We start from the raw sequence: 22,815 nt of genomic DNA on the forward strand, positions 1-22,815 counted from the left end.
CAAGGATGGAGAAAAGCTCAGAAGTGATGCAGTTTGGCATTAAGACCCCTGCCTGCCATGCAGGTTGGGGCCTCCCCACCCTGTCTCTAAGCCAGGAATTATTCTGTCTCATGGAATCACTCAGCAAAATAATTTAGAATTTGTTTTGGTCTATTACGTTGGTGCCAACCAATAAATGCCCGACCACTGTTCTTATGTAGTTATGGAGTTCTTAAAATGATGCCCAAAGGAGTCTGTCAATTTAGTTAGGGCCAGGCTGCCAGATGTGATTTCTCTTCGTTGAAAAGTGGTGTTAAATGTACAGCAGTCTGGAAAAAAAACATGATAAAACGGTAATGGGCATTAGATTCAAAACAGAACCCAAGAAATAAAAACACTAAGATAGGTAAAGAGGAGGAAAGTTCACAGCTTCATTCTTTGGTATAGTCCATCTCACAAAGTGTATTAACTGTACAGAACTAGGAAAAGTCCAAAATAGTTCGATATATTTAAGCTGTTTCCTACATGATGCAATGAGATTTGCATTTATCAATCTGCTTTTCCGTGTCATACACAGAAAAAAAAAAAAAAAAGAACAGGGAGCAAATTTCCAAGGATGAAATTTCCACATTTATTTTTCTTTCATGTGCATAGAAAATGGCAGTGAAGTGTCCTATGAAAGAGGCAAGGGAATGGGCATGGCGCTGCTATACCAGACTGGACTTTGTGCTTCAAAGGTACACTATTCATTTTGAAAACAAAGGATGTTGTAGTTTGTTTTTAACCGCTAACAATTCCTTGGGTTTCCCGTTTGTTTTTTAAGCTGTCAGTTTCTTCAAATCTCTTTTCAAATGACACACTGCGTTACAAATGATGGCACTTAACCAATGTGGCATTTCCATATTTACACCAACAAAAGAAATTTACAAGACACAATAGCATACAATCTTGACATTTAGTAATAGCAATAAAACATGAAGGGCATCCATTTTATTATTTTTTTTCTGTACAAACTATCAGAACATAACTTATTCACATTAAAAAAATCATCTTTAATTTGATTTGACCTACACATCCCCCATCTCATTTCACCCATTTCACAAACCTCTCATCACATCGCCCACACCTTCACCAGACTATAGAATCTACAGGTAATTAGATCTAATGCCTAAGTAGAGCTTAGAAAGTCCTCCCTCCCAAAGGTTGCCTCACTTCCCTGATAATTCCTCAAAAAAGAAAAAAAAAATTCTCTTCACTCATTCCTTCCATGTCACTTTCACATTTCATCAGCAAATCAGCAAGACGGACTTCTCATCTCAATCCAAACAAGGTTAGAAAGAAAGAGTTCCTCTCCCAAGCATTGATGCTACACCCACGAGTCTGGGGACCCTGGGTACTGTTCTGATCTGTAAGAAGGTCGTTTAGTGGAATAAAAGTCTACATAATTTGTGGTCGATTTCAGTCCATACTGTGTTGAATAATCAGTAGAAGCTGGAAAGTGAACTCGGTCATCAAAATAAGGATCTTCATAGCTATGAGGAGACTGCAAATACAATCTGTATGCATCAAAGTTCTTTCTGTTGGAGTCATCTTGACTATAATACAGCTGTTGATGCTGTTGACAAAATGAAAAAGCAAATAAATCAAGGCAATTTTTGGAAGTACATGTTTAGGGAAAATTAACGTGGGCTTCCTGCTTCATATTTTTACAGCAATTTTCAGTGTTTGTGAATTTATGGTTGAAAGTTGTTTCTGGTGCATACTGTATGTTCACTAGTGGACCGTAGGGATTTTACACTATGTTTACAGGCAGGCCGGCAGTTTGCTCAAGTCCTTTCCTATGGCCTCTAGAAGTCAGCGCCTTGGGAGAACCCAAGATACCTCCCTCCTTACTAGAGGCCGAGTTCCGTGCTCTGCTGTGGAGGAGCCTGTGACCTGGGCGTGCCCAATGAAAGGATAGACTTGATTTTTGCTTTGACACAGGGAAACCATTAGCACATTAGTTAAAGGTTGGATTTTTGGGCTTTGGATTGTTGTGTAATTGCACAACCATCTTTTAAAACATTTACCTCAGAGATGAAGATTGAGTCCATCCCTCAGTTTTAAAAGAAACATGTAAAGATGTTTATAAAAAAAAAAAAAGAAATATGTAGTTTGGTGAACAGTCACACTTTGGAAACCCTGCTGGCTGAAAGGAATTTTAAAGGAATAAGGCAGTCTCTGGGCAGGAGAGTAGCAAAATTAGAAGAGATACGTAAGCATATACAATTCTAAAGGAAAAGACCTCCCCAAGCTGGGGCTAATAATAACTCCATCTGTAAGGAAGCAAGGTGAAACACAGGTGGGCATCATCCACCCCTGCCCTCATTTTCTTTTGTGTTGTCTTATCTCTGACCTCACATTAATTTCTTCAAATATGTTTGGAGAAAAACTGTAATGGTTCTAATGTCTGTCTTTCCCCCGATCATGCCCAAATCCCCCTCTTAGTAAGATGTAACGTATTTATCACATAGGTATCAACACCATGTTCTGGAACTAAACGCATTCTAACATTATAAGGATTTCAGAGCTAAACTTGCTTTTAAATTAGAGTTACGATTCTGAGGCTATTTCTCCTGGCTAAAGAAGATTATGAGTAACTTGAGAGGTTCTTCTTCCATCTACAGAGAAAAGATGATGTGAAGGGAGGTCTAAGAGCATCCTTTTCTGCAGAGCAGGATACAGGCTTGTTTGGGAAACCCCCAGTTGCTCATGTGTTAATGGAAGGTAAGAGGAGAGATCAGATGGCCCAGGTGGACATGGCATCAGGAAGGACCAAAATGAACTTCAAGGCCCCTCATGAACGCAGAGATTGAACGTTACAATCACTAGTCCCTATTGTGATGGAGAGTGGAATTCACCCCTGCAGGGCTGGATCCACTCTGACCTCTGAGCCTAATAGAGATCTGGCTGTGGACTCAGGTGTTTTCAAACCACGGAGGCTTGGATGGGAGGGAGTCATGAAGATGGAGAAAGAGGTGTATGTACAAAAAAGAACAATGAGAAGAGAGAATGAAGTGTGCTTACCAACCTTTCCGCACCCACAGGATGGAAGAGATTTTAGAGATTAACAGGAAAAAAAAAAAATAAGAGTGGGGAAAAGAAACTGTTGGGCAAAGAGTAGGAGTTAAAGACTTCTCAGCTGGTTGCCATCAGTGGCATGGTGGCACCAGTTCGGATATGCAAGGACATAAGGCTATTGTGGAAGTGATTTGCTTAAACCACGGATGAGCTTCCGAGGAGCAGAGATTCCCCCGGGGAAGCTCCTCGGCCCCTGCCGGGTGGGCCCAGCTCAGGTAAGTCAACCGGCGCGGACCCCTTACTGTGTTGATCCCTGCTAATCGGCCTTCTGTAAAAATGATATTGCAAATTCACCTGTAGCCGTCTATTTTGTTCTCTTGCTGGTGAGGAATAGGAACTGATGTAAATTGGTGAAGGTTTGCTGGAGCCTGTAAGAAAATATTTTACGAAATTAAAAACTAGTGCTCATTACTCTGTTCCATTAGGTTGTGTGGACTCCCTGCTCTAGGGCTGGTGGCGTCCCCGACAGGCCCTGCCTTCCCCGGTGCCAGCACAGCCCCGGACCAGTCAGCAGCCTGGGTGCCCTGGATCAAGCCTGCCTGCTGCTTACCCAGGGTTCTTAGGGGCTAATGAATACGGCAAAGAGAGGCTGTGTGTTTCACCAAAAAGCAATGCCAATGCATAGCTCATCCAAAAAGGGTTCCTTCTCAACTTCTGGTTGAGCTCTCCTTCTCAACCTCTGGTTGAGCTCTTCCCACCTGTGAAGATTTCCCTGGCTGGCTCTGAAGAGCAGACTTGCTCCCTGCGCCAAGGAACACGGCTTTTCCAGGGCTCTGAGCTAGAGAACTGGGTCAGATGAGGGGGTAGGGGAACACAGTGGAACAAGCTCCATGCCCTCAGAGCAGCGTTGATTCAAAATCCCAGGTCCTGGAAGGAGCAGGCACAGGTGTGTTCTAACAGGCCGGCCACCTGGGGGCACATTCTTGTGTCCACCACATTTAAGTATGTTTCAAAACAAAAAGAACCTGGTAATCAGATAGCTGTCTTCACGAGTCCACAGTAGACTCCCAATGATGTCATTGGTTACCCTTCAAGTACTGTTAAGGCTAGTAAAGATTTTTATTTTTTTTTAATGAGGAAAATGAAACATATTTGAGGCAAATTAGTTTATTGAAGCAAGCAAAGAAGATACAGAAGGGCGTGCATGCTAAGGAGGCGATCTTTAAAATAAAGCAGGCTGCCGCAAACCTGAAGCAACAATGCACTTCAGTTGGTGTGTGCATTTCCTCTGCAAAGAGCTTGGTGTTTGAAATGTAGCATCTGCCATTTTCTGAGCTATTAATTGCCATAGTAACAGTAGTTGATTAGTAAACAGTCCTGTGAGATCACAATCTTAAAGACAACAGCACAACTGAGACTGCTCCCCCAGCAGTTGTTAAATTGCCACCAGTTTTTCTCTTTCTTTTTAAGAAACCGTTTTTTTTTGTTGTTGTTGAGAAAGGAGGGTTCCCCCCACTTTTTTGTTAGCTCACACTGCTTCATTTGAAACCTGTAGAGTACTAATTTGCAACATAGTTGAGAATGGAGACAATAGGAAACCTTGGTAACCCTTCAGGTTGGCCTTCTTTAAGTAAATTATATGCAGGGCTTTCTGAATAGGACATAAAAATATTAATACTGGGCAACATCATTTTTGTTATTCTTAAAAAATAATCATCTGAGGAGAATCCCGTTATATATTTTGTTATTCATTCAAACTCTTTTCCACAAAAATGTAAATGGAATTAATCTCCATCCGCAGGTTTGAATTTATGAGTCAGTCCAGGAGATGTGGGCCTGCCAAGTGTCACAGAGCTCAGGGTTCTGGAACACACAGGGGAGTGGGGAGGGGGGCAGGACAAAGGGCCTGCGCTGCAGGGGAGTCGGAAATGCTTTCTCGTTTGGATACAGTGCTCATTTTATGTGCGGTCACCAGACCACTACCCTCACTTGTTTTTACTTAAAACAAGTGGAGAAGGCCCTGAAGCAGGAGACGGAGAGACTGGACCATGGTTTGCTGCTGGGGGACCATCTCATTGCAGGCAGAGGTTACCTCCCAGGCCACCGGCCAAGTGCCTGGGGACACGCGGCTTTTCGAGATACTCTATCACACACCCGACTGGCGTCTTACCAGGGTACAGGCCTCTATGTGTGGCATCCCCTTGGCTACTGTAATACTGCATAGGTGGCTGGGTCCTATCGTATTCAGAGCGAGGGTCTCTGATTCCTAACAGTGCTGGTGAGGAAGAGGTACTGCCGACTGAAGGGAGAGGCAAGAGGAGGAGGGAGAGAGAGAGAAGAAAGAGAAATCAGGCTGTCAGTGTCTCTAGAAAGTCCCCTCTGGAAAAACAAAGGTCAGTAATTAGAAGTGCACGTGGCTGGCACTAAAGTCAGCTCTTAGAGGTGCTGTGAGTCGTAGGGCAGCCAGCCCTGGGTCTCTGGAAGGTGACCCGCAGGCCGGCCACTGTGAGGATCAGCACTGTCGACCCCCAAGCTTGCTAGAGAGCCACAGCACGTGGTTGCAGGGCTCATGCGGCTTCCCCAGTGACACGGTGGGTCTCAACCCCCTGCTTGGGTCTTTGAAACCGAGTGATGGTAACTTCCCGGTCATGCAAGAGTTACATGTGCTGCTCAGTTCACCGACTTGTAACACACCCATCTATTATCCGTTATGTATAGCTCTTCAGTAAGTAGATGTTTTATGGCATGTTTTGATTTCTGATGATTTCAGAAATATCTGTATCTCTAAATGTGTCTGAATAAGAGTGCCCAGCCAATAAAATTTATAATGCTGACCAGCTGTCAGGGGAATTTTTAAACTCCATAAGCCCTGCTCATCAAGCTCATGGTGCTGAGAAGCCCAGGCCTCACAAAGGCCCAGCTTTTTTATCCCAGCTGGAGCCAAACATTTCATAATAACATGTCTACCCATGGGTGTCCTGCTGGGACATTTTTGCACAGAAGGAAAACATCTTCTTTTTCTCATTAAAAAACCCATCTTGCTCGCACTGAAGTATCTTGGAATTAAGAGTGGTCACTTATTCACTGGATCCACTTCAAAGCGGTAAGCCCCAGGCCCTGCTACCAGTGGTTTTGTGTGCATTGATGCTTTCAGAGGAAGACTGACATCAAAATATTTTCCCTAGAAAGTCACTTCACTGACACACAGTGAGCATGCATGGGCAGTGTCTATGTGCTTCTCATCCTGCCTACTTTCTACAAGGTAGGAGGACAGAGGCCGTCGCCACCCGCCTCCCATAATTACATCAGCAAGATGTGAGATGTGCCCGTAAGCAGATACCGTGCTAGTGCTGAGGGACGGATGATCAGTCCTCAGAATAAATGGAGAAACAAGTGTGAATCAGATCCTACCTTCAAATGGAATCCAGAGAGGGACCTAGGAACTTGGACGGGGCCCGTCAGCACTGTCCAGTGTGTATATTTAAGAGGTCCTCAAAACAAGTTCATTGCTTAGTGACTATGTCCTGATTTGTCTGAAATTATTCTTTGGCCTGTACACATGCCTTTCGTTAAACAGCAAGCTCTCTTGCTTCCCCAGGCACCCCTCTTCCCGAGTCGCTAAAGAATCCTGAGCATTTTTATAAAGCAAGACAGCCACAGGCTACACCTGGGAACCCAGCAAGATGTGTCAAAATCCAAGCAGAAGTCTCTTTGAAGAAAACAACTCATAATTTAAAAACTAAGACGTTAAGTATACACCATATGCAGTAGGCAGAGATAATTTTTAAAAATTCCTGGTACAAGCGGAGACATCCAATTATGTGACAAGAACCACCAGTCATATATTAGTCTTTTTGGTCACATCTGTCCACATGAGAAATAAGACTGCCAGCAGGAGCACAGCTGAATACAACAGGTAATATTTATATGTCAGAATGGGAGATTTAAAGCCAAATAAAAAAAGATATTACTTTTCCTGTTTCATTTAGTTAAGAATTAAATTTACAGGACTGAATTGACTTGGTAGTAATATTCTGTTCTTACATGCAAAAAAAAATCCTCCCAAAAAACAACCCCCCCCGACAAAACCCAGTCTGAGCCTCAATACATTCTTTCTACCAAATTAAACACCACCAATATGTAAGTAGTGTGGTTGTCAAGATTCCCAACTTACAAATCAAAGGGAATTCCTGTAAAGCCACCTGCAGGGCCCGTTCCCATTAGCCATGGATGCTGGGGATCTGGAAGGCAGCCAGGGGATGAAGCTTTAACTGCTGAGGAGTAAGGCACAGGTGGAGATCACGGCTCTCCCAGGCTATGGGTCTAAAGCTCACGTCTAAGGGATTCTTTCTAAGAGTTTTCACCAAGAAAACGAAAAAATCACTTTGAAGAGATTTCAGATTTATGGCCTGCAGGCAGGCAAGGGCAGCCATTTTCAGGCACAACCTAATGGTTCTCAGAGTGTGTTCGTCCACTCTCCTGCATCCGCACCACTGGGCCAGCTTATTAAATGCAGGTTCCCAGGCCCCTTCGCAAAGCTAGTGAAGCAGAATCTTAGGGGGAACAGATGCTATTGAGGACCCCGGGATACTTTTATGCGCCACAGTTGGTGTAAACTTACATAAACTTTTAAAGCGGAAGGAGGAGAGTGGGTCTGCTGTATACAATACCATGTAATTCCCAAAGGAGGCTTTCAGCCTGAAGAGCAAACTCTCCCTTCCTCAGTGTTTGGAGGTGACAGGCTTAATCAGTGTACGTTCGATCTCCGGATGGGAAACAATGTTCTGTCACACAAATGCTCTCACCAAGACGGGGAGTTTACCCACTGACCTGACTGAATGACAGGTGACATCTGTTGGTTGGTGGTAGACAACGAAGGATGTGATTTGAATCGGTCTCGCTCTAATGTTGACACAGGTGTAATAAAATGGTTCTGATTCCACCCATCCTGTGGAGTTAAAAGAGGAAAAGAAACCTCTCAAAGTGGATAATGACATTTCATTACAATCAATGATTACGAGCGTGTGCGCTCATGAATGCTAATTATGCCAGAGCTATTCTTGTAAGTTACCTTTTTATAGATGCTCCGGAGGTCCCGATATTGCCATAATGTATTCAAGACCTGGGCTGCTGCCTTCACCACTTTCAGAGATGATCTAGGGAGAGAGTGGGGATGTTAATGAATGTGGGCGGCTCCACTTGAAGAGGCTCTGGCAGCAAAGCAATGGCCAAGAGGCCATCACTCCAAGGACCAGGGGGCAAGGAGGCTGCTGCTAGAAACCACCACCAAGGAATCAGGTGTACCTGGGAGTCCGTCAAGTTCAGGGCTGGCCAGAGGTGGCAAGGACCAAAGAGAGGCTCACAGGCACTTGGCTCTGTGGTCAGAAGCTGTGGTCGGGATGAGCCCACGACTTCTGACCATGATCACACATCTCAAGTGTCTGAGGACCCTCCCAAGTTAACTTAAGTTACCCCCCACCCCCATTATTAGGCCTTCATATAAAACATGTTCACTGCCTTCTTGTCATTTGTGCCTCTTTGTGAACAGAGGTGTCTGTGTGCTCTAGTGATTGATTTAGAAAATAAGGTCAGTTATTACCTCCCCTCTCCCTGAGGCCTTCCCGACCAGTGTGTCTGAAATTGTGACAACCCCTCCTCACCCTGGCATGCCCTATCGCTGTCCCCGATTTTGTTATTTGCCCTTCACTCAGCACCATCCACAGGCGCTGCTCATTCCACTGGTACCTTGTCTGTTCCACCCATGGCATGTAAGCTACCTGCGGGCAGATGTGAACTGCTCACTGCTGTAGCCGTGGCAGGTGCGCAAGAGATAGAAGCTTGGTGAGTGAATCAAAAGGAAAATAAGTGTATATTCAGAAGACAGCTTGATTTGATCCAGGTTTTCTGAATCTCTTATTTTGAAAAAAAAAAAAATTAGACTTTTTTTTTTCAATATACAAAGATTTTGGCACTGGTTCAGCATTTCTCCAGCCTGTTCTTATGCCTTTCACGAATAAAGCCTATCTCACAAAATTCTGGGAGCACTAAATGTGATTTCGGTTACTCTTACAGGAGAGGGGAAGGGAGCTGGAGGCGGAGTTAGTGGAACAGGGCCTTAGCTTTATCTGTAATGTTTCATTTCCTTTGAAATAAAAATGAGTGTGTTTGTACTTATTACTAATGAGATAAAAAAAGATACCTAACAGAAAAGGACTGAAAGGAAATATGAATAATGTTGGTAGCTGTGGTTTCTGCGGGGTGAGAATATGATTTGCTACATTATTCTTCAAAAGTATACACAGGGGCTTCCCCGGTGGCACAGTGGTTGAGAGTCCGCCTGCCGGTGCAGGGGACACGGGTTCGTGCCCCGGTCCGGGAAGATCTCACACGCCATGGAGTAGCTGGGCCCGTGAGCCATGGCCGCTGAGCCTGTGCATCCGGAGCCTGTGCTCCGCAACGGGAGAGGCCACAACAGTGAGAAGTACCGCAAAAAAAAAAAAAAGTATACATAGTGTGAGTTCTAGTACTGACACTCAGCCAATTAATAAATGTTTACTACTATGGGCCAGTCTTTGTTCTAGATACCGAGGATGTAGCAGTGAATGAAAAGACAAGGCACCCGCTCCGGGGGGGCTGTCAGATGCCAGAGGGGGTCGTAAATAACCCCAGAGAAGCCACTGCCGTGTGCAGGAGGAGAGTGGGGAAACGGGTGGGCCATTTTACGACTGATCGGGAGGCTACTGTCCTGTTGTGTCGAGAATGGGACAAGCAGCCCTACACTTCCAGCTTCCTTGAAGGATTCTCTGATCTGATACTAAGGCAAATTCACAGTCACTGCTATAGCTCCGTGACAAGAAACCTTCAATTTTTGCCACCAATCCTCTAATCCCTACTTCTGCTGCTTCATCACTTGGGTGTCACCCACAAGAGAGGTATGATCCAAGCCCAGGGCACATCCTGAGGCCACACAACGGGCTCTGGCTCTGCTGCATGTGGTGATTTTAGGTGAAATATTATTTAGGTGAAATAATCCCAGAACTGAGGATTTAAGAAGATATTCTTGCAGAACAGGCCCTGGAGCCTGGAGCAGAGCCAAAGGTCCAAGGGAGATGGGGCCCCAGGTTTTCCTCCTCATGAAATGTCTGATTCTTCCAGGAGTCAAAACGGCCAAATGTGGCTTTAGGGACAGGAATGACGGTAGGGGTGAGGGATGCTCCAAGAAAATAAAGAGCAGAAAAGGGGCCACATGACCACAGATACCTCTCCCAGCAAAAAACAGGTTTTAACTGCTGGAAACCACTTAGCTTATTGGCACGTGAGAAGTACACACATAAATCCTTCCCAATAAGCAGTGTATCCTCGACCAAGGCCCTTGTCACAGGAATGAGGGCCAGGCGCTGGCGTCTCCTTGCAGCAGACTTGCCTGTCTCCTCTGCCCTTGGTTATGTTCACCAGCTTTTCTATGCCCCCCGAGTCAGCCAGGGCCTTGGCATTCTCCATGTTCTTGCTGGTGACCTCGTGCAGGGCGCAGCAGATGGCTGCCACGGTCTCATCCGACAGCACGCTGGGGCTGGTGCCACCCGGGAGCCTGTTGACCAGGTCTCGCATGGCGTATTTACCTGCCCGAGGCAAAAGAGAGCTCATTCCACTTTTGGAAGGGACCTGGTTTTTGTTATTGTTGTCATTGAAAGATCGTGACTGTGCAGTCTCTTGAAAACAAAACCTCAAAAGAGACAATAACCAGAAAGAAAAAATCCACGGTAAAGAAGAAATAACAAACATTTTAACTGTACGGGGCAGGTTAACATCTATGGCCATGCCGCTGGAGGAAATGATTGGTTTATAAAACCTTACTGCAAATTTGCTGAAAGAAAATGTAAATCAGGGTATAAAACTGGGTATAACAAACAAGTTGCTTTAGTTCCACTATTTTCATTAACAGCAAGAATAAAGGAATTATGATAGTAAATTTTACTCTCCATTCAGTTCCTATGCATCATATAGGAAATACAACTTCCTCTTAAAGCTTTTAAAAACTTTTCTTTGAATAAATTTTAAGCTGGACCAAGTAAGGCTGCCAAACAATTCATTAAATCTTTCTACATCTCAACATGTGAACTGGGTACAGTTACACTTTTTTTTTTTCAAAAATTTTGAATTTTATCTTATTTTTTTATACAGCAGGTTCTTATTAGTAATCTATTTTATACATATTGGTATATATATATATGTCAATCCCAATCTCCCAATTCATCCCACATTTTTATCAAGTTGAGGGTTTATATCAGTTGGTCTGACATCAGTAACAACATGCTCGTTTCTTTTAAAGAAGACAGAAGTATAATTCTGGTATGAAGATTAAGGGTATGTTACGTCCCAGAAGTAGTGCAATAATAAAGTTCCCGACAGGACCAGGCTGGGGTGTCCCTTCGCTACTGAGGCATTTCCGTACAGATCCTCAATTCCCCTTACTCTTCTCCAAACAGAGATTATCTCAAGCTTTTTCCATTTCAGTTACTGACTGACAAACTGGAATAACTGTACCGCAGACAAAAGAAATTAACTAAAGCTCAAGTAAATCTTTTCCTAGCTTTTCTCCCTATGCTAATAACTGAGTGGATGCTAAATGGGGTTTTTATTGAAGACCTATTTATATACAATGGCAAGCAGAAGAAGACAGGGCCTGAGTACAGGCCGCATAATTTACAGCACGTCAAAGTGAAGACGCGGGCATAACTCACAGAGAACATTGTTAGGAAGCGTGGAAAAGCCGTGATGACACGGTAAGCCAGAAGATAAATGTGGTTTTTAAGAACAGATGATAAGTTAGCACTGGTGATTCTGAATACTCACGAATGACCAAAAGGTCCACGACATGTAATTCGTCACTTTGCTACGGCACAATTTTAAACTGCACTCTGGAGGCTTGGGAGAAGGCCAGTCACTCGGTCTGTGAGTGAGCCTAGTGGTCCCTTCAGAGCCTGCAGCCCAGACAGCTGGCTTGGTCAGACTCAGTTGGGTATGCAGCAACTTTTGTGAACTGACAAAACTTTGTTTCCTCGTAAAAAACGGCTCTGGAGAGAAAGTCCACGGCTAGCGCTGGTGACGGATGTGAGGAGAGAGTGGAGAGGTCAGAGAAGGGCATGCTTCTTAGGAACAGAAGTGCTGGGTAAATCAGAGTCACATACTGATTATGGGAGGGGCTCAGACCACACAGGAAGGAAGGGATCTTCGTGGGGAAACAAGAAAAAGCGACTCCTGAAACAGCTCAAGAGTACTCCAGCTGGGTAAAATAATGCTCATCAGAGGAGACAGAAAACACGCGTGAAAGTTTAAAAGGGGGTGAGGACATTCACAGAAAACACAGGGATGCACCGAGAGAAGGTGATGCCCCGGAATATACATGCATTCTTCCCCAAGGTCTTAGCGCTCATGGAGCTGGCTGTGCACCCTCTGCTCTCCCATCTCTCTCCTCCCATTTGTGGAATGACAGGACACAAGGTGTGTGTGGCCAACACTGTTTTTTAGCATTAAGAACTCCCAAACTATACGGGCTTCTTATAAGAAATTCAAATAATACAGATGTAACAAATAACTTAAAAAATATCTTTTTAGGGACCTAAAGGATTTCTCTCAAGGAAATGTGGGATCTTGGAGCTATAACACATCTATTGGAATCAGGCATGAGCTGGCTATGAACAGGGCATGGAAGAGCCTCCTTTCCTCTCTGGGGGGTACAATTTGGCCCAAAGAGACAGTGTTTTAAGAGCAGGTTAATCCAGGCAATAATTTAAAATAGCACGTCTACCAGGCACTGTGTGAGGGGCCGTAGTGACTCCTCGCAGACACTCTCTGAGGTAAACATTGTTGTCCTTGTTCCTTTTCTCTCTCCACCTTTGTCTTGCTCTATCATGGCAGGTGTATTTTAATATGAGTTCAATATATATTCACTAATCCACATAAGATCTTGTCAAATTTTCCCTCCTTCTCCCCGACCTGTCATCAGCTGTAGGACTGGCGTGGAGCTGGGGGGTTTACAAGGGGCATTTTCACAGCAAGCCCACGGTGACGAGCGCAGGCATGGGCAGCTCCCTTTCAGAGATGGGAACCAAGGGAGAGTTTTCAATTCAGATGAAGGAATGAAGCCCACATGGGCTCCATACAGGACACTCCAGGTTATACAGCCAGTGAGCAGCACATCCAGGGTTTAACCTGAGGTCCACTGGAGGGTCTCTGATCTTTTCTTTCCCCCACACTCTGCTTGGGATGTGGCCATGCTCCGGAGGCAAGCAAGCTAAGCTGCCTTGGGTGCACAACTTTGAAGAGGCACTCATTCTCAAGTTCACGCAAGTGCCGACCCGACGTCTGGATGGACCCAAGGGTGAATGCCTCCTAAAATTTTGCACCCTGTGTGCCTCACTTGCCTTATCCTCATCCTGACCCTGCCCTGGGGTCAGGCCTTGGAACAGTACCTCTGTTTTAAGGCGAGCACTTACACAGATGTGAGAGGGAAAAGCTATAAAACATTCATGTGATTCCTTTTTTTTAATTTAGAACACGGTAGTGTTGGAGAATTAGTAGATACGACTCAGAAATCAGAAAAGGGAGAATTAAACCTTTTTGGTTGTTCAAGAAATGACTCTCTGGGGAAAGAGATACACCAAATCTACCAAGCAGTTTTATAATGTATGACTGAAATTGCTAGCTCTTCTGAAAATTTACCTTCCTGATCCAGTGTTTAATGAATGAGCCTGCCTCTTGCTGAAAAGGAATGGTCAGAAAGGACAGACACACAGGCACCAAACATGCCAAGACACCGGGGACTAGGACTGAGTTGCTAATCATTTTAAATGTCATATTTTTATAAATCAAAAGAAGAGTTTTATAAACGCTGTTGTTTCTCTCTTTATAGCTCACCTGGTCACCAGAACATACCTATGAGCTCCTTGTTGCGGACATCTAGGGCCATATTCCTCAAGGCAGTCGCCACAGAAGAAACAACTCTATCATTATCCATTCTCAGAAGTTCTACGAGGATGGGGAGCCCTTTTTCTTTGCGGACAGCTGCTCGGATGTACGCTGCAAACTAGGAAATAAAACAAGGTAATAAGTAATATAAAACAGAGTTCAACTCTCAGATGTTACTGTTGCCTAAAAAAAGATGTTTCCAAAAGACAAACTAATAGATTAAATGTTTTCTTTCCAACGGGAGATTAAATTTGTGATGCCAGTCAGGAGAAAACCAGTTTGGGAGAAAGATAAGCTAGGATGACTGATTTAAAAAGAAATCCCGAAGCCTGAAAAGCTCAAGCCACCATCTGGCAGATATTTTTGGGTAGAAAAGAGAAGGCAGTGATTATTTTCTACTTCAGCTACATAAACATGATTAAGGACGGATGGCGTGTCTTCTCTGCAGTTGGCCCCAGGCCAGGTACAGAGGCTATAAATAGGATGGCAGAGAGGGTAACTGGTCAGTCCACATTAAAGGAGAACCTGTTTCCATCAAGTCATTTCTCCCCTGTATTCTCTGCAACAATATTTACAGTTTAGTAACCTTTCAAGGAAATTGCTTGGAAAAAAAATCCCTTGCCTCAGAAGAAGAGGAATTCTGCAGGAACACTGAGCATTGTAATTCATACACACTGGTGAAAAAGTAAGTATATTTGTGTGCAAAATGCTTTACCATTCAAGATTAGTTAGCTGCTGCTGCTATTTTTTTTTTTTTTTTGCTGTACGCGGGCCTCTCACTATTGTGGCCTCCCCCGTTGCAGAGCACAGGCTCCGGACGCACAGGCTCAGCGGCCATGGCTCACGGGCCCAGCCGCTCCGCGGCATGTGGGATCTTCCCGGACCGGGGCACGAACCCATGTCCCCTGTGTCGGCAGGCGGACTCTCAACCACTGCGCCACCAGGGAAGCCCTGCTATTTTTTTTAATCCACAGTCAAGAACTTCTTTTGTGATTAAGAGGCAAGTCTGTAAGGTGAGTCAGTTTGGGCACCGTATGAATTGGGAACAAACACTAAGTCATCGAGGAAACAAATAAACAAAAAAAGTAACATTTGAAAATGGGTCTTTAATCTTGTTTTGAGTTTTCACTGACATTGTCTTTCAAAATTTAGGATAATTGAAAAATGTTGCTCATAAAACATCTAATACTTTCCTGCTGTGGTCAAGACAGGAGGACACAGATCTGCCAGCCCTTTGTATTATTTTGAACATGAAAGTATGTGACTAACTACTCAGTGTCCTTAATAACAACAGAATAGATTATGCTAATAACACAAATAAAAGGAAAAGATGCATTTCAAAGATCCTATTAGCTTTCTTCGGATGAAGTCAATACTCTTATTTTCCAAATCAAGTGATATCTGCAAGAGAAATAGAATACATGACTTGCTATCAGGCAAAGGACTTGGGCAGCTTTGGCAACTTCTCTCTCTGAAACCTGCAAGGACAGAACCAACACCTATCTCGTTTGGAGACCAACTGGCTCAGCCCAGCCCTGGGCGCCTCCCTTCCAGAGCACTACAGCCATCACCACTCCCAGATAGCTTCTGACTTATCACATCTGTGGCCATGTTTATCTTGCTTTCTTAATGAGGGCAAATATTTTGATTTACTATTTTAGACACTTTTGAAATCACTTCCATATAATGTTTATATTTTAAACGACCTTGCCATTTAACGTTTATTCACTAAAGATCCCAGAAAATAAAATTCTACAGCTCAAATCGTATCTATTTTAATTATTGTCTTTTTTCGTATTATCATCAAATGAGTCTCAGGTCATAAGAAGCTGGAGGTGAACACTGAGTCACCAACATAAATATTTTTGATACTTATGTGCTAGGCCCTCTCCTGGGTCCTCCACATTTATCTCATTTAATCCTTAAAACCGCCAAATGAGGTAGGTATTATTTCCATTTTACAGATGATGAAACTGAGGACAGAGCGATCTAAGGCCCCCAGCTAGCAAGGGGGGTGGGGGAGGATTCAAGGCCAAGGGGTCTGGCTCCAGAGCCAGCACTTAGATGCTAAGCTATTAGCACTTTTAATTTTTTTTTTTTTTTGCGGTACACGGGCCTCTCACTGTTGCGGCCTCTCCCGTTGCGGAGCACAGGCTCCGGACGCGCAGGCTCAGCAGCCATGGCTCACGGGCCCAGCTGCTCCGCGGCACGTGGGATCTTCCTTGACCGGGGCACGAACCCATGACCCCTGCATCAGCAGGTGAACTCTCAACCACTGTGCCACCAGAGAAGCCCAGCACTTTTAATTTTTTAAAAATTTATTTATTTATTCACTTTTATTGACCTATAGTTGATTTCCAGTGCTGTGCCAACCTCGGCTGTACAGCAAAGTGACTCAGTCACACACATATCAAGAACAATAACAAAACAGCCACGGTGTCTTAGGGCTAGGCTGTAATTATCTGTATATATTCATTAGAGCATCTGGCCACATGAAACAAACCTTACCTAGGCCTAGCAATGCTTTTCACTCTCACGGAAAAAACGATGGCCAATTTTCATTTGGGGAGGGGGTGATGGAAGAAGTAGTCAAAAACAAGCATTATAGTAATTCTACTGAAATATACTTGTTAGGAAATTTCTAGAGGTTGAAATGTTTCAAACAAGGATTGTCTGGGAAGTTGTTAGATGACATTTAAAAAGTTTTGAGAACTTGCTTATAGTGGTAACAGTAGAAATCACCTTCAGTTTTCCTAAAGAAGTCACACACGTATTAGTGGAGGTGGGAACTTTGCCATGTGTATGTTCTATGAGTGCCTGAGACAGGAATGGCGGCCCAGCCTCAGCTCTAATTCAGGCCCTCGGCATCTCTCACCAGACTCCCCTACAGAATCCCAGCCTCAACCTTCCTCTACTTCAAATTCGCTTTCTGCGCTGCTGCAGACGGGATCCAACGGTGTCCACATCAGCCTGTGTCGTTGGTCTGCTTAAACCCTTTCAGCGGCCCCTCTGGCCCGAAGGTTGGGTCCCAGCTCCTGAAGTTGGCCGTCAGGCCTGGTCACGAGGCCCAGCTGCACGGGGGCACTCCTCGTCCCACCCTCCACGTCCCGGCAACCAGCTTGTAGCCTCCACCCACGGCATCCTCACTGTGACGCCTTTCCCCTGTTGTCCCTTTATCTGGTTGGTTCCCTGTACACCCCGACCTCGACTCTGCTGGCTTAATTCTACTCATTCTTAAAGGTTCCATTTGGGCAGCACCACCCTTCCAGGAACCCTTCCCTATGTTCTGGCTCCCCTCTTTCCTTGCCTCTCCCTCACCTGCCAGGCTGGGTTAGATGTCCTCTTCCAAGACCCCGCCGCACACATATCCCATGGGGTCTACACTGTACTGGCTCCATCTGTCTGTTTTTCTCGCCAGCCTACGTCATATTCATCTTTGGATCCCCAGAGCCGACTGCTGTCTCCCTGCTTTTCTCCTCCCCCGCTTTACCAAACTCTAAACAACCGTGTCCCTTTCCATGATCATTGCTGATCTGACTGCAAGAAGGGTGCACAAGTAGAAGGCATCCTACCTTCCAGTTTCCGGCAGAGAGGTTCTGGAGAGATCCAGCAGAGCCTTCCAAGGTGGCTGGGTTGGAACTTTCTGCTAGAAGATTCAGATATGGTTTTACCACTGACGGATGCCACAGCATCTCAACCCCTTTGGGGGACTTCGACAGTCCTGGGATAGGACCAACTCCATCCCACTGAAAGACAAAGAGCACGCATTAGTGGAAGCAAATATGTGAACACAGTATCCAACACCTGAAAACGTTCCTTTCTGCTAGACTCAGCTAGAGCTAAGCAGAAAAACTGCATCACGAGAAAAAAATTTTTTCTTGCCAAATATGTGATTTCTCACTCCCAGAGGAAACGAAACTTTAGAGTTTCATGTCAAGTAAAATGCTAACTTGATCCTCTTGTGGTGTTCTCTTTTTCTTCTTCTTCTTCTTCCCCCAGCAGCTTGGCTCCAAGTCTTTGCTGGGAGACTCTTTTCCGAGCAGGTCATCCAATTCGTTCAGCCCCAGCGGCCGGGCCTGGGGCACCTCCAGCTCCAGCCGATACGACAGGTTCCTCAGTGTGCACACGCAGTTCTCCACGGTCTGAAACCCAACACAGTGTAGGATTAAAACCACTGTGGCACATTAGTGCAAAGTGTTTCTGTACTGAGCACCAGTGATAGTAAAGAAATGTAGAACGTGAAAGAACTGCTTTTCCCTTTATGGGAACTGCAACAGTCTAAGGTCAGAACCGTGAGGCTGTTGGCGGGACACCCAATGACAGAGTGCAGAGCCATCCACAGTGCAGCTGACGATCTGACTGCCTGCTGAGGGAACTGTGCAAGGCTCTGGAGAAGAAAATGCCCAGGGTTGTGCTTCAGGGCTGCCGCAGTGGCAGAGATGCGCCCAAGTTACCAGAGTCCCCCCCTTCTCACCACTGGGAATCCTCATTGTGACAGCGGGTGCGACCAGCCTCCACCCCGGACACAGCCCCTCCCCGCAAGTGCCATCTTTGTCGTCTCCTTCCATTTCCCCCTCCCCCCTCCCTCTGTGGAAAGTTCCACGACCTGCTCTCTTTCTCTGCTGACGTTTTGCCTTCTGTACATGGTCTTTTGTTCCTCAAAGTCTGTATCACGCCTCTAATTGGGAGGCCAACTCACTTCAACCAAGTGTGTCTAGAACCAAGTTCAGTTTTGCCTAGCGAGCTCCCCTTCCAACTTGCTTATTCCTCTCAATTTCATCTGCAGATCTTTTGGTTCAGTTGGAGCTCAAATAAAAACTTGGCTGTCACTTTGAATTTCTCCTCTAGCTCCCCCGCAATCCTACCACTCAGTCTTCTTTTTCCTTTTAGACCCCTGTTTACGACCAGGCCTGTTTGTGGCCCCTCTTCGTCCAGCCCATCCTGAACAACAAGTGCCCTGCCTGCCTTGGGACTCCTGACACTTTTAGTCCCTCCTTCCTGTTTCTCCCCACCTTCCCTGGCCCCTGATGCTGGGGCAGACCCTGGATGGCATCACAGCTGAAAAATGATGAGCGGAATTCCTTGTGAGAGGGCCGGGATGGAGGAAATAGGAGGGGAGGATAAGGGGGACATGCTGGTAACAGACGGAGTGGGTGAAAGACTGCAACCGCATGTAGAAAGGGGCACCCAGAGTTGGTACCGAGGCAAGAAGGGAAGAGAGGTTGGGGAGATTCCAGTGCCTGGACCAGGAACTTTTATTCAGTAGATACCTAGATCCAGATGGATTTGACTGTAGCAGCAGGGGATACGGAACTGGACGAAAGAGCAGTGGGGCCATCACCTTGACGATGAGCCCAGGAGAAACCACAGAGAAGGTCTGGACCCTGGTCGATCCTTCGCCACATGGAGTCACTCAGTTTTCATGGTTCTAAGGCTATTTTCTTAAGTTCTCATGTCCCTGTTAACTTGTAATTTTTAGAGACAGTCTCCCTTTATTTATTTATTTACTTTGAGACAGTCTCCCTTTAATCTGGAGCGTAGCCTAACAAGGAGGAGATGGTCAAGAATTCCAGAAAGAGTCAATGGCACGTGGACAGCGGCGGTCGGCAGCTGCTGTCCTCTGCCACTGCGGCGCTCACTGACCTTGCTGTCGTAGTCAGATGTGTTCACACACGTATGGATCACGTACAGCAGAGAGTCCACCAGCCCCTCACAGGATCGCATCTGCCTTCGCGCTTCCTCCCCCGCGGAGCTGAGATTCCTAAACAGGCAGAGGCACGGGGGAGCTCGTTAGCCGTGGAGCCTTACCTTAATGATCTGAGAACGGGTGACACAGCAGCACGTAGATCTGGTCTGAAGAGGCATTTGGAGGCTGCATTTTAATCTCGAGGGAGCTCACAGTAATAGCCAGCCCCCCATTAGCCACACAAACAGAAGGGAGCAGTGGCACTTGAACTTTGTATCTCTCTTGTGACGGGCCACCTTCTAACCTCCTAAAATAATTATTTTGGGGCTCATCTTCAGTTTCCTCATACATAAGAAAGGGGGAATAATAGTAACTACCTCGTAAGGTTGCTGTAAGGAAGAGATGAGCTGCTACATAGGAAGCAATTAGGAAGTGCCCACCATGTAAAAGGATGTTTGCTAGCCATGCATGGTTGCTGTTTTCAGACATCCTTTACCTCCCTTGTTAGGTCATAAGGTCTTTGCAGTTCCGGCACCTATTAAAATGTTTTGCATGTAGTAGGTGGTCATAAATGCTTCTTGAATGAACAGAGGAAACATATTTCTTGTATAAACATTTCAAGTTAAATAGGAACACTTGCTCAAGCCACAATTTTTCTCATCTTTTTAATTATTAAAAAACCTGAAAATTGTTTTAGGTCTCATCCATATGGAAACTTGTGCTATCAATTCAACTTCGTGAATTGATACCAAATTATAAGGCTCTATTTTATGTGCCATTAACAAGGGTTCTAGGCTAACTCTGAGATTTTGTAAAACTTAGACTAGGTAAGGGGGATCGGGAATGACTTTTCTTTTCGCCTTTGTTTTTCTGAGGCCAGAGATACTATCACGCGTGATCCCTCTACTGTTCTTTTTGTTTGTTTGTTACTAAAAAATATTTAATAGCCAAAGTAACAAAGGCACTGATTCATCATATGAAGGTGTCAACGAAGTAGAAGAGATGTTAGACTTGAACAATCAGTTTGAAGTACAAAGTCTGAATCAGCTGAATGTCAACCACAGGAATAAACAAAATAATAAGCTGCGTATCTGTCCCATACAAAGAGAAAACACTTATTATCTTCAATTCCATATTAAATATTATCAAACCTATATCAATACTGACTGGCTACTAGAACATAAAAGAATCTTCAATCAATATGACACAAAATATATTCCCTAACTAAAATTAAATAAAATTAGAAATCATATAAATTCATCTGCCCCACTTATTTGAGATATTAGAATACATACTTTTCTTTAATTCATGATTCTATTAGCTATATATTGCTGTATAACAAATTACCCCAATATTTAACAGCTCAAAAAATAAATACTTGTTGTATTATGGTTTCTCTGGGGCCAGCATTCAGGTGCTCCTTAGCTGGGTGCCTCTGGGTTGGAGTCTCCCATAAGGCTACAATCAAGCTATTATCTGGGGCTATAGTTATCTGAAGGCTCAACTTAGGAAGGATCTACTTCCAAGTTCACACAAGTGGTCGTTCCCAGTCCTCAGGGAATCCACTTTCAAGTCCATTCACGTGACTATGGCAATCCGCAGCTTCTCACTGTTTGCCAGACGTCAGTTCCTGCCATGGGGGTTTCTACCTGGGGAAGCTCACACCATGGCAGCTAGCTTTCGCTCAGAATGAGGGCAAGAAGAGAAAGAGTGAGCAACACATAGGCCAGTCTCTTCGTAACATAATCTCAGAAGTGGCATCTAGAACTTCAGAACTACTATTTATTTGAAGGATTTCACTCAACGAAAGGGGAATACACATGGGCATAACACTAGCAGGCAAGAGTTTTTGCGTCCATCTTAGAGGCTTCCTGCTACAATGGTTTAAGAGAAAATAAAAGTAGAAAATATAGATTATTGATGACTGAATGACAACACAGCGTTCCATAGCTGAAGTCCCTCTACTGTTCTTATCCAGGGTTACCTCTCAGTAGCTCTCAACAGGTGACCTCTTCTGTTCCTCTAACAGGGATCCGGTACCCCTCTGCTTCTCCTCTCATCCTGCTGTCTTCCCTTCTCAGCCTCTTCTGCCTGTGGGTCCCCTCTGGAGTGCCCAGGGCTACTTTGGTCGCTTCCTATCTTTATCTTGGTGCTCTCCTGGGTGGCCTCCTTCTGCTCCTTGGATTTAATACAACCTATAGACCCATGACTCCCCAGTTTTTATCTTTAGCCCAACCCCTCTCTAGAACTCCAGACTCGTTTATCCAGACATTACATTTATCCACATGGATAGCTAATCAGACATCTCAAAGTGGACCAGACAAAACCCTCAGCTGCTCGTCTCTCCACCCTTCCTCCACCCCTCTGCTCGACCTCATCAACAGCACTTCCGTGCTCCCAGCTGATCTAGCCAGAGATCTAGGCGCTGTCCTTACTTCCTCCTTTTTCCTCGCCACTCATATTCAGTCCATGAGCAAACCTTGTCAGCCTCTCCCTCCACAACGTACTCCGCTCTGCTGACCTCTCTCTGGTGCCTGGCCTTTGTCACCCATGTCATCTGCCTTCCTGCCCCCACTGTGGCCCCCATCACAGCCAGAAACCGTCCCTACTCTTGTGAGTAGACACTCTGATGGTTCCCCATGACACCTGGCATGTGGTGCACTCCTTGCTCCGATCTAAAAAATCCCAACGTAATTGGTTTCACGTTGCACCTTGCCCGTTAAGCTCCAGCCTCAAGCCCCTTCCTGCCCCAGAGCCTGTACACTCCCTGTTCCCTTTGTCTTGAGTGCGTCCTCCTCCCCTCCCCCAAGATGCTCAGACATCTTAGCCTAAACGGTAAATAGCGCTCACTGTGTGTGAGACACTACACGAAGCATTTTATACAAGCTGAGTCTTCACAACTCTGAGATGTTATTATTACCCCTATTGTAAAGATGAGGAAACTGAGGCTCAGAATGGGACAGGAAGTCAGTCTGTCTAAAGCCAGAGCCCACTCTTGTTGTCACCAGGCCACTCTGCCCCAAGGTTACTGTTTCAAGTTCCCAGTAAGCCTGGGAAACTGGGTGGAAATTGAGCTGATGAGAGTTAATGGCAAATAATGAGCAGCACCGTGTACAGTTAAA

At 45.1% G+C, this 22,815-nt stretch overlaps 1 protein-coding gene across 10 annotated transcripts in view; it reads right to left on the reverse strand.

The window, feature by feature from the left end:
• Nucleotides 1-586: 586 nt before the first annotated feature.
• PKP4 (plakophilin 4) overlaps nucleotides 587-22,815 on the reverse strand; it is a 251,819-nt gene continuing 229,590 nt past the window's right edge. For 7 of the 10 annotated variants that reach the window (XM_024735928.1, XM_024735930.1, XM_024735929.1 and 4 more), the window contains 10 exons: nucleotides 19,651-19,768; nucleotides 17,958-18,149; nucleotides 17,580-17,753; nucleotides 13,975-14,125; nucleotides 10,463-10,658; nucleotides 8,111-8,195; nucleotides 7,870-7,987; nucleotides 5,210-5,338; nucleotides 3,394-3,467; nucleotides 1,346-1,594 (listed from right to left, as the gene is read on the reverse strand). In XM_024735928.1, the coding sequence (XP_024591696.1) occupies nucleotides 1,346-1,594; nucleotides 3,394-3,467; nucleotides 5,210-5,338; nucleotides 7,870-7,987; nucleotides 8,111-8,195; nucleotides 10,463-10,658; nucleotides 13,975-14,125; nucleotides 17,580-17,753; nucleotides 17,958-18,149; nucleotides 19,651-19,768 (1,486 nt within the window). Of the gene's footprint in view, nucleotides 1,595-3,393; nucleotides 3,468-5,209; nucleotides 5,339-7,869; nucleotides 7,988-8,110; nucleotides 8,196-10,462; nucleotides 10,659-13,974; nucleotides 14,126-17,579; nucleotides 17,754-17,957; nucleotides 18,150-19,650; nucleotides 19,769-22,815 lie in introns of all 10 variants that reach the window. The other 3 variants (XM_024735926.1, XM_024735932.1, XM_024735933.1) reach the window with 3 other exon arrangements.

The sequence above is a fragment of the Neophocaena asiaeorientalis genome, unplaced genomic scaffold, assembly GCF_003031525.2.
Source record: "Neophocaena asiaeorientalis asiaeorientalis breed wild unplaced genomic scaffold, Neophocaena_asiaeorientalis_V1.1 scaffold72, whole genome shotgun sequence".
Taxonomy (NCBI): Eukaryota; Metazoa; Chordata; class Mammalia; order Artiodactyla; family Phocoenidae; genus Neophocaena; species Neophocaena asiaeorientalis.